At 50.4% G+C, this 10,817-nt stretch overlaps 2 protein-coding genes across 9 annotated transcripts in view; one reads left to right on the top strand and one right to left on the bottom strand.

The window, feature by feature from the left end:
- The first annotated feature begins 430 nt into the window (after positions 1-430).
- On the top strand, positions 431-5,240 carry LOC105498211 (translocase of outer mitochondrial membrane 40 like). 3 transcript variants are annotated; one of them, XM_011770176.2, is made up of 10 exons: positions 431-571; positions 890-1,039; positions 1,323-1,390; positions 1,692-1,784; positions 2,069-2,170; positions 2,315-2,420; positions 2,617-2,739; positions 2,859-2,935; positions 3,147-3,249; positions 3,385-5,240. In XM_011770176.2, the coding sequence occupies exons 2-10, from the start codon at positions 925-927 to the stop codon at positions 3,522-3,524; spliced, it is 927 nt and encodes a 308-aa protein (XP_011768478.1). In that variant the 5' UTR covers positions 431-571; positions 890-924; the 3' UTR covers positions 3,525-5,240. The 3 variants fall into 3 exon arrangements, with proteins under 3 accessions (XP_011768478.1, XP_011768477.1, XP_011768479.1); XM_011770175.2 differs by having other exon boundaries at positions 790-1,039; XM_011770177.2 differs by lacking the exon at positions 1,323-1,390 and having other exon boundaries at positions 790-1,039.
- LOC105498210 (nuclear receptor subfamily 1 group I member 3) overlaps positions 4,096-10,817 on the bottom strand; it is a 29,696-nt gene continuing 22,974 nt past the window's right edge. Inside the window, exons 5-11 of one of the 6 annotated variants that reach the window (XM_011770167.3) lie at positions 10,232-10,362; positions 7,618-7,787; positions 7,255-7,394; positions 5,780-5,925; positions 5,568-5,696; positions 5,239-5,359; positions 4,096-4,356 (exon numbers count right to left, since the gene is read on the bottom strand). In XM_011770167.3, the coding sequence (XP_011768469.1) occupies positions 4,227-4,356; positions 5,239-5,359; positions 5,568-5,696; positions 5,780-5,925; positions 7,255-7,394; positions 7,618-7,787; positions 10,232-10,362 (967 nt within the window). In that variant the 3' untranslated portion in view covers positions 4,096-4,226. The remainder of the gene's footprint in view (positions 4,357-5,238; positions 5,360-5,567; positions 5,697-5,779; positions 5,926-7,254; positions 7,395-7,617; positions 7,788-10,231; positions 10,363-10,817) is intronic. The other 5 variants (XM_011770170.3, XM_011770169.3, XM_011770171.3 and 2 more) reach the window with 5 other exon arrangements.

Raw genomic sequence — 10,817 nt, 5'->3', positions numbered from 1 at the left:
GGGAGCGATAGAAATGAACCAGGTTTCCAAAGAAGTCTTCATAATGGTTCTTTCTGCCACCCTTCACACAAAGCCAGTCTACAAGCTGTAGTTTCACTTTTCTCAAGGGTGAAACTACACGGGGGGAAGGAGCTTCAGTGGCCCAAGCTACAAGATGCTCCCTCTAGTGTCTTGCACGCTCACAAATTTTTTCCCGACCTTGGAGAGGCCTAGTGATCTAAAGCCTTCCACTTAAGTCTAAGGGGCCACCAATCAAGGCCTGCCCGCCTCTGCAGCTCCAGGGCTGAAGCTCTTGGGCCGTCACACCTGCCACTCATTTTCTTCCTCCCTTTCCATTGGCTCGTGGTAGATAGCGAGGCTTTTTTTTTTATTATTTCATTGATTGGGCGGGGCCCAGTCAGGGGTGGGTTGGGTCTTTGACAGCTTTCTTTGCCAGATTCAAAGATGGCGCTCATGGCCACGCTAAGAATGCAGCGTGAAGCTGCAGTTCTGCCATCACTCAAGATGGCTGCCCCCATCAAGATGACCGGGGTGTGCCGGGGGGAAAGGGGCAGCATGATGGTCTGAGATGGTAAGGGATACTGCACCATTGCAGGCCTGGTCTTGGGGCCTGGGAATCAAGAGTAGAGAGACTAGGGAGCTAGGTGAGGTCTGTGGTGGGGGCTAGGATCAGAGAAAGGGAGAGAGGACAAGGGTGACAGGTGGGGGTGAGAGATCAAAGATGGGGCGGGAGTGTGCCTAGGGTTGTCTCTCCATGAGTGCTCTCCTTCCCTACTCTTCCTGTTCCAGGTCTAGCGTCGGACCATGTGGAAGTTTCTGAGACTAGGGAGCCGGATAATGGGGGGTGGGGCCCGTTGGAGGGTAAAGGGGCAATAGCGTCCTTTCACAGGCTAACCCCGGCCCTTCCCCGTCCTCTGGACTAAAATGGGGAACACATTGGGCCTGGCACCAATGGGGACTTTGCCCCGCCGGAGCCCCCGCCGAGAGGAACCCCTGCCCAACCCTGGGAGCTTCGATGAGCTGCACCGGCTATGCAAAGGTGAGAACTTGGCATTGGGGTGTCTCAAGATGAAGGGGCAGAGGAGTGGAGGGTCTTGAATGCTGGATGTCCGGCGATGGGAGCAGGAAAGGGGAGATCACAGCTGGGGCATGCAGCATCAGGGAGGATCAGGTGCCCAAATGAAGTGGAGCATTTCATTGCAGGACTTGAAAGGAGGTTAATTCCTCCAAAGTGTTCCCTGTGGAATTGAAAGGGGAGACTACCTTTTGGGGTAGTGGTTCTTTGTCTGTGCTTATTCCTTCCCTTCCCCTACCCCCTTCAGATGTATTCCCAGCACAGATGGAGGGCGTGAAGCTCGTTGTCAACAAGGTTCTGAGCAGCCATTTCCAGGTGCTCCCACTTCTCTGGCCCCTCCTTACTATTCCCCCTTTCCTGTCCCTGGATCATCTTCTCCTTTCCTTTGTACTCCAGCCCTAGCCAGTCTATGTGGGACAAACGAGGGAGGATGTGGGGTTCTCTTTACCTCCCTGCCTGTGGGACTTGTTGCTTTTAATCCAGTGACCCTCTCTGTATATGTTGGAATATTTGGGATTCGTGAGAGGCCCTCTGAATGGGGAAAAGATTAAGGGTGGGATAAGGGATTGAGGTGGAGCAGGAATGCGCTTTTCTCCACTGACTCCTCTTTCCTCAGGTGGCTCACACTATACACATGAGTGCCCTGGGCTTGCCGGGATATCACCTCCATGCGGCCTATGCAGGGGATTGGCAGCTCAGTCCCACTGAGGTGAGGGCTCCACACACCTGGGTCATGTCCCTAAAAGCTAATCTGGGACCCAGGTCTGGAGGAAGAGGAATTGTGTGTGTTATGGGGAGGAATGGGCCGTAACCTGACTTTTGTGTCTCTTCTGAATGGGAGAGGGTAGAGAAACATTTTCTGTGAAGAGCCCAGAGTGTGTCTTTGTGACTCCACCAGGGGGCGCTGTGCACTCTTAATGAAGTTCTATATTTGGGTTTAGACCGAGTGATGCCATCCGGCTCAGCCTTACTACTGTGTATACCCTTCCACAGGTGTTCCCCACTGTGGTAGGGGATATGGACAGCAGTGGCAGCCTGAACGCCCAGGTCTTGATCCTCTTGGCAGAGCGGCTCCGAGCTAAGGCTGTCTTCCAGGTGACCACAATTCCTGCCTCGGTCCCCTGAGGCACTTCCTCTCTCCTTCATGGGTTTCCTGCTCTGAGGGCTTGGAAGGAGGAGCAGAGTCAATAATGATCATAAAGAGGGAGGGAGATTTTACTTCTTGCTCTTGCCATTCAGACGCAGCAGGCCAAGTTCTTGACATGGCAGTTTGATGGCGAGTATCGGGGAGATGACTACACAGCCACTCTGACCCTAGGAAATCCTGACCTGATTGGGGAGTCGGGTGAGGAACTGGGACAGGGTTCTTTTTATCTTGGCTGCCCATTTGCTAATGTTACTATGCCTCTTCATCTTCTGTACAGTTTGGAGTGTAGAAAAGGAACTTCTTGGGCATGCTGGGGTGGCGGTTATTGGGGGTGAGGGAGCAGGTCTGGGTGTTGTCTCTATGACTGACTCCATGTCTCCCCGTTCCCCCACAGTGATCATGGTTGCTCACTTCCTGCAGAGCCTCACTCATCGGCTGGTGCTGGGAGGAGAGCTAGTTTATCACCGGCGGCCAGGCGAAGAGGGGGCCATCTTGACACTGGCTGGGAAGTACTCCGGTATGGGGCGAAGTGAAGTAGTGGTGGGTAGGGGGGGAAATTCTGAACTTTTCTGGGGTTCCTGGCCTGTGTCATACTACAGTTAATACTCCTTCCCCTCTGTACTTTGGATTTTACAGCTGTACACTGGGTAGCTACATTGAATGTGGGATCAGGCGGGGCCCATGCAAGTTACTACCACAGGGCAAATGAACAGGTGAGACCTCTGATCTCACTCCCCTCCTCGTCAGCAAGTCAGTCGTGAACTTTTGCTCATCTGGACCTCTATCGCCCTGCTGACCTATTTTTCTTCCTACCACGCTGTGTATATATTTCCATGTATGCCTTCATTCTGCTGATCCCCCGTCAGGACCCTTCTGGTCTTCACTGATACTGATCTCTCTCTCATCCTTGCCCATGGTTCTCAGGTTCAGGTTGGAGTGGAGTTTGAGGCAAACACAAGGCTACAAGACACAACATTCTCCTTTGGTTACCACCTGACTCTGCCCCAGGCCAACATGGTGTTTAGAGGTGAGGGTTATTGGGAGACATTTGGCTATGCTGAGGAATGGGGAATGCAGAGGGAGGGAAACTTTACCTTATTTCTGGTGACTATTTCCTCCAATCCCTGTTAAATAACCTAGTGGGTATTCTCTCCCCCAACAGGCTTGGTGGATAGTAACTGGTGTGTAGGTGCTGTGCTGGAGAAGAAGATGCCCCCTCTGCCTGTCACCCTAGCCCTTGGAGCCTTCCTCAATCACTGGCGCAACAGATTCCATTGTGGCTTCAGCATCACTGTGGGCTGAGGTTGTCCAGAGCCAGCCCCCACAGCAGCTGGAACCTCTGAGTCAGGTGCCCTAGGGCCAGAGACTAGGCCCCTCTCCAGAGCCCACCTTGCTGGGTGACCTCTAGGACCCAGGAGCAGAGTGGCGGATAGGACCATGCCCTCCTCAGAACTGGAGCTGCCACAGGGGCAGTTGATGAGGCAGAGGTTTGAGGATCGCCCCTCTGCTACCAGCCCCAGTATCACCTTCCCGATGCTCCTGTGGCTCTGGACTAAGGGGAAAGGATTAAGGGGTATGGCTGAATTCCCCCTGGCACTCCTTGCCTCCAGGCTTCCTTCTTCCTTTCCCTTTGGTTAATCCTGCATGGGATTAGCTGACCATCCTCTTTTCCATCCCAGAGTCTCCCAAGGCTGGGAAAGTAGGGCTGAAGGGCTAGATATTTGGTCTCAGAAAGTAGGGCCCACCCATTCCCAGAAGGAGCTTCTTTACCTCTCAGCCCTGAGGCTTCCTCCTTCCCATCTTCTGTGCTTCCAGAGAACAACTTTGTTCCTATGGCCAACCCCACTATCCCCATGACCGCATGAAGAGGCAGTTATTGCTTTAGTCTTTCATTGCAACCACTGGGCTCCCTTTGAACCCGGCCCAATCTTTGGTCCCAGCATTTCCCCGCTCCAGTGTATCCAGGGTGTCCCAGGTGATCTGGGGAAGGAAGTGAGCCTGGTCTCAGCTGCAGATCTCCTGGAGCAGTGGCATCATGGCAGACAGGCCCTGGATGTGCTGGATTTGGTACCCGTAGGCCTCATTAATGCTCCGGAGCTCAGCCAGCAGGCCCAGCAACTTCGCATACAGAAACCTTTGGAGGAAGTAGTGGGGTTGCCAGGAAAACAGGAGGGAAATAAGGCAGTTGGGAGTCTTGTCTTGAAGCCCTGATCCCCTGAACTATTCCTCAGTGAAGCCAGGTCTGAACATTAGAGAAAATCATGCTCTGGTATGACAGATGATCAGAGGTTCCAAAGGTCCTCCAGGGGGCCTCAGTCTGACACTGTCTTCTCTCACCGTGCTCAGTTTTTTCTGAACCCAGAGCTCTGAGGGCCACGTGTGAAGAAAGTTCCAGACTTGGCCAGAACTCCAACTGTGTGGAATCTGAGGGCCTGGCCTTCTAGAGCAGGTTCTAGAAGGTGGATGTGTTCTATGGTATAAAGCATCCCCTTTCTGGCCAAACTAGCTCTTGGAGGAATGAGCAAAACAGAAGTGGTGCATACCTCAGAGCCTGGATAAATATTGAACCTGGAACTGGCTTTGGCCATGAAACTGTGAATTGCCATAACTTCAAGGGAAATGAAAAATCAAAGGAATTGGCCCAATGGCGAGGAGAGGAAAGGCCAAGGGAAGAGAAATGCCTGCGTTAGTCTGGAGAAGTTGGACTAGTGAGGTGATGGATGTCATCAATCTCAGGAATGCTATTACCCAGAGCCTCTGAGCTACTACTTTGCATCTGTACTGAATAAAAAGAAAAAAAAATCTGGAAAAAGTGAGATGAAACAGCAGTATCCAAATTCAGTAATTTGGAGGCTGAAACGATGTGAGACAGGGATGGCCAGGGGGAAGGACTAGACCCCAAGATACCTGAATTCACTAAGGAAAGGACAGTAAAAAACATTCCTCCCACGCTCAATGGTTCGCCAACCCCTTCCTGCCCTGGTGTGGCCTCCAAGCCCTCAGCGTCCCACCGTACCGATCCCGGGGCCTTTGCTGCTGGCCCTTGATGTAGCTTTGCAGAGTCAGTGCCATCTCCTCTTGCAGCTGATCAATCTCATGTCTCTGGGTAACTCCAGGTCGGTCTGTAAGATAGGGAGCTGGGAAGGACAAGGTGGGTGGCAGGGGTGGGCCTGCATGGTGCCCCAGGGACCGAGGCTGGGAGGTTTGACAGCTAGGCTAGAAGGCCTAACCTAGTCTGCAGGTTTGACAGCTAGGCTAGAAGGCCTGGGGTGGATGGACTCAAGGAGCTGAATGTTTGGGCAGAGGTGGTGCAGCAAAAGGCTCTGGGCTTTGGGAGATGCTCACCAGGAGAGAAGAGGGCCATGGCAGCCAAGAGCACATACTCAGGCTCCTGGAGCTGCAGTTTTCGTAGTGTTCCATGGAAGTGAAAGAGCAACTCCAAAAACTCTACCTGGAACCCCACTGCGGGAGATACTAGGATTAGGAGCCTCTAGGTCACCTGACCACATACTGTACCATGAGGACACATGCCCCCTACTGCTCTAGCACCATCTCACCACGGGCTGCGTCTTCAATTGTGTAGCGAAGAGGCCCGCAGAGGAAGTTTTGTGTTTGGAGACAGAAAGTGGTATTGAGTACGATATGACAGATTTCCACAGCTGCTCCCTTGAGAAGGGAGATCTGGTCTTCAATGGGCAGAGAACTGTGGAAAGCAGGAAACAAGGGCACTTTTCAATTTTTTTTTTTTTTTAGATAGAGTCTTGCTCTGTCACCCTGGCTGGAGTGCAATGGCACGATCTCTGCTCACTGCAACCTCCGCCTCCCTGGTTCAAGCAATTCTCCTGCCTCAGTCTCCCAAGTATCTGGGATTACAGGCATGTGCCTCCATGTCTGGCTAATTTTTTGTATTTTTAGTAGAGATGGGTTTTCACCATGTTGGCCAGGCTGGTGTCCAACTACTGACCTCAGGTGATCCACCTGCCTTGGCCTCTCAAAGTGCTGGGATTACAGGTGCAAGCCATCGCGCCTGGCCCACTTTTTAATTTTTCGTTTATTTATTTTTATTTTTTGTAAAGATGGGGTCTTACTATGTTGCCCAGGCTGGTCTCGAACTCCTGGGCTCAAGCAATCCTCCTGCCTTGGCCTTCCAAAGTGCTGGGATTATAGGTGTGAACCACTGTGCCCAGCCGACAAGGGCACTTTATTATTATTCTTATTAATTAATTAATTTTTGAGACAGAGTGTTGCTCTGTCACCCAGGCTGGAGTGTAGTGGCCTGATCTCAGCTACAGCAAACCTCCTCCTAGGTTCAAGTGATTTTTCTGCCTCAGCCTCCTGAGAGGCTGGGATTATAGATGCACACCACCACACCCAGCTGAGTTTTGTATTTTTAGTAGAGACGGATTTTACCGTGTTGGCCAGGCTGATCTCAAATTCCTGAGCTCAAGTGATCCACCCGCCTTGGCCTCTCGAAGTGCTGGGATTACAGGCATGAGCCACTGTGCCTGGCCTATTATTATTATTTTTAGCTTTCATTTTTTGAGACAGATTCTCACTCTGTCACCCAGGCTGGAGTACAGCGGTGCTATCTCGGCTCACTGCAGCCTCAACCTCCTGGACTCAAGTGATCCTTCCACTTCAGCCTCCCAAGTAGCTGGGACTACAGGCACCCACCATCATGCCCAGCTAATTTTTGTATTTTTTGTAGAGATGGGGTTTTGTCATGTTGCTGAGGCTGGTCTCAAACTTCTGGACTCAAGCGATCTGCCGGCCTCCACCTCCCAAAGTGCTGGGATTACTGGTGTGAACCACTGCGCGGCACCTCAAGGGCACTTTAGATGCAAGCCTGTACTTCAGAGATGGAGAAGAGCTCCCAATTCTGATTGGCACAGTTAAAAACAAAGCTGGGAATTCAAGACCTAATGCTTGGAAAGGCTGAGGCATGTGTTAATTTGTTGTCAGTGACTTTTCGGGGTGGATATACAACTTGCTGAAGTGTTTGCCTCCTGAAAGATGAGGGGAGGTCACTCACCGGAAGACAGGCAGGTCCTTGGTAAACTTGATGACTTGCTGTACCATGAAAGTGTTGACGTCTGCGAAGTGTGTGACCAGAGGCAGCACAGGCGCCAGGGTGGGCAAGGGCTGGTGATGGATGAACAGATGAGCTGGAGGCTGCAACGATCAGAACATTAGCTAGAGGCCCTGGCCCTAGGGCCCTCCTTCAGGCCTCGCCAGCCTTATCTTGGAAGAGTTCCTAGCTGAGAAGCCTGCTTAAGGCCGGGGTTCTGGAGATCCATCCTCAGTATTGGTGCATGGCATATACCCCTTTCTCTCAGACCAGCCTTTTTGGGTGCCCTTTTCGTTGTATTCCAACCCAAATCCTGTCGGTGCTCACCCTAAACTGCACAAACTGTTCAAACATGGTGCCCATGTGGCGGGTGTGGGCCCCCAGGAGTGTCTGGATCAACTCTTCTTGCTCATTACTCAGTTGCATAGGTGTTTGCTGTGCCCGCCGCTGGGCCTGCTTTGCTCGCCGCAATGCCAGGGCTTCTGCCGACAGTATCACTGTGCAGGGCAAGAGATCATGACAAAGCTGTTGAGACCAGCAGAGCACTTCTCTCTGCTGGTCCCTGATCTGGGGCCCCTCAGCCACCCTGCCCAACGAAGGATGGGGGGAATGGGGGAATTCCTGAGGTTTTCTTGGGCTTGGCTAAAGTCCTAGAGGCTCCAGGAGGCAGGGGGTTCCTATACACTTCCACCAACCTGTGAAGAACTACAGCAGAAAACTGCACCATGGGAGAGAAGGGAAGGGTGGCGAGGAAAGTAGGAAAGATGTGAGGAAAGGTGCGAGGGCTTTTGGGGAAACAGTGTAGAGGGAAGGGTCTTGATATCTAGAGCATCACCTTATGTGATATTTTAAATGATCCTTCAAAAATAATCAAATAATCCTTTCAAATAAACACTTACCTGGTGTTTTAGCAAAATTTCAAAACTTCTGAGGTTAAATCCCACTGAATGAAACAACCCCAGGATAGGCAGGGCTGGTATTAATCATATATATATATAAAATTATATATATATATGTATTTGTCTGTTTTATTTTGTTTTGAGATGGAGTCTCTCACTCAGTCGCCCAGGCTGGAGTGCAATGGAGCAGTCTTGGCTCACTGCAACCTCCACCCCCTGGGTTCAAGCAATTCTCCCTGCCTCAGCCTCTGGAGTAGCTGGGATTACAGGCACCCACCACCACACCTGGCTAATTCTTGTTTTCTTTCTTTTTTTTTTTTTTTTGTATTTTTAGTAGAGACGGGGTTTCACCGTGTTGGCCAGGCTGGTCTCGAACTCCTGACCTCAAGCGATCCACTCACCTCGGCCTCCCAAAGTGCTGGGATTATAGGCATGAGTCACCATGCCCAGCCTAACTAATCATTCATATCTATCTATCTATCTATCTATCTATCTATCTATATATATATATATATTTTTTTTTTTTTTTTGAGAAAGGGTTTCACTCTTGTTGCCCAGGCTGGAGTGCAATGGCGTGACCTTGGCCCACTGCAACCTCCGCCTCCTGAGTTCAAGCGATTCTCCTGTCTCAGCCTCCCAAGTAACTGGGATTACAGATGCATGCTATCACGCCCAGCTAATTTTTGTACTTTTAGTAGAGATGGGGTTTCATCATATTGGTAAGGCTGGTCTCGAACTCCTGACCTCAGGTAATCTGCCTGCCTCAGCCTCCCAAAGTGCTGGGATTACAGGCGTGAGCCACCGCACCCAGCCCAGTCATATTTTTTAGAAATGTAGACAGGCTTAGATTCCAGTGGCAGGACCAAGGTCACAAAATAAGTAATGTAGATTGAATTCAAACCAAAATCTTTTGACTTCTACAAAAGATCCAAGATCGAACCAAGATCTGGAATTCAGACCAAGATCCTTTGACTTCTACAGTTTCCTTTCATTCTTCCACAGTGAGAATTGTGCGATATGGAAAAAGCAGGTTTTTGGGAGTCAGGTAAATTTGAGTTTGAATACTGACTGTACAACTTCTTCCTTCTTCTTCTTTTTCTAGAGAGGGCATCTCTGTTGACCAGGCTGGTCTCGAATTCCTGGCCTCAAACAATCCTCTTGGCTCAGCCTTCCAAAAGTGCTGGGATTAGAGGCATGAGCCACCACGCTTGGCCTGCACAAGTTTTTAGTTGAATTAACTTGGGCAAATTAACTTCTGTGAGCCCCAGTTATATCATCCTTTGGGAGCATAGCACAGTCACTTGGTACAGAGAAAACATTAACTAATTCAATTATTGAGCACCTACTAGGTGACAGGCACTATGCTCAAGAGATAGAAAATAAAAAACACACCTGTAATCCGAGCACTTTGGGAGGCAGAGGTGGGCAGATCACCTAAGGCTAGGAGTTCGAGACCAGTGTGGCCAACATGGTGAAAGCTCATTTCTACTAAAAATACAAAAAATTAGCTGGGTGTGGTGGCACATGCCTGTAATCCCAGCTATGCAGGAGGCTGAGGCAGGAGAATCGCTTGAACGCAGGAGGTGGAGGTTGCAGTGAGCCAAGATGGCACCACTGCACTCCAGCCTAGGCTATAGAGTGTGAGACTCCATCTAAAAAAAAAAAAAAGAAGAAAAGAAAAGAAAAAAGCTAGCCATGTGGATATCTAGGACAAAAGCATTTCAGGTAGAGGGAACGGCAAGTGGAAAAGCCTTGGAGAAGAGTGTGCTTGGTGTTTCTAAGGATGACAGTGTAGCTAGAATTGATTGAGTAAGGGGGAAGAGTCTGATAATAAAGTCTGAAAGGTGTTGTGGGAGAGCTAGATCATGAGATCATGTACTTTGAGATGGGGAGCCATTGGAGGTCTTGAGTGAATACTGACATAATCCGACTAGTTTCAAAAAGAGTACGGTGCCTGCTATGTAGAGAATGCACTGTTGGGAACAAGGACAAAGCAAACAGACACAGTCAATGCATTCTTGGGATGTAGGGGGCCAACTCACTGTCTTTCCTCATGCCAGCATCTAAGCACTTCTGCAACCTGCAGGCTGGGCAGTGGCGCCTCTGAATCTTGCTGACTTCACAGCTTCCAGCAAAGGGGCAGGTGGGACCAATGCTTTTGCTGACTGTTCTCCTGTGAGATACAGAGATGTTGCTAGAGTCTGGGATGCAGTGAACAGACACATGGATGGGTGAGGGGCTGAGATGACATGGTCTAAAAGACCTGGGAATCTGGTGAAATGGACTAATCTGAGCTGTGCCCAAAGGTCCCCAGGGGTGGATAGGGTCCAACACATCTCAAGCATTTCCATGGCAACACAGGATCACTCCGGAAAGCCTAGTTGATGTAGTGCTAGCTAGGTGCTTCACAGGCAGTGGGTACATAATAAGTGCTCTTGACTAATGGGCTGTGTCCATCAGACAAACATTTAGCCTTCCCTCTGTTATGCCGCCAGTTTATACAGTGATGTGTTTGACAAGATGTAGGTTGCCATCCACAGGGTAATTAGACTCTCAGATAAAGGAGTAATGTAGCTGGACAGGCTTAGGCACCAGCGAGGGTGTAAAGGCTGACTGATAGGGAGTTTG

This window comes from Macaca nemestrina, chromosome 1 (assembly GCF_043159975.1).
Source record: "Macaca nemestrina isolate mMacNem1 chromosome 1, mMacNem.hap1, whole genome shotgun sequence".
Classification (NCBI taxonomy): domain Eukaryota; kingdom Metazoa; phylum Chordata; class Mammalia; order Primates; family Cercopithecidae; genus Macaca; species Macaca nemestrina.
This window is presented reverse-complemented; position numbering and strand designations above follow the sequence as displayed.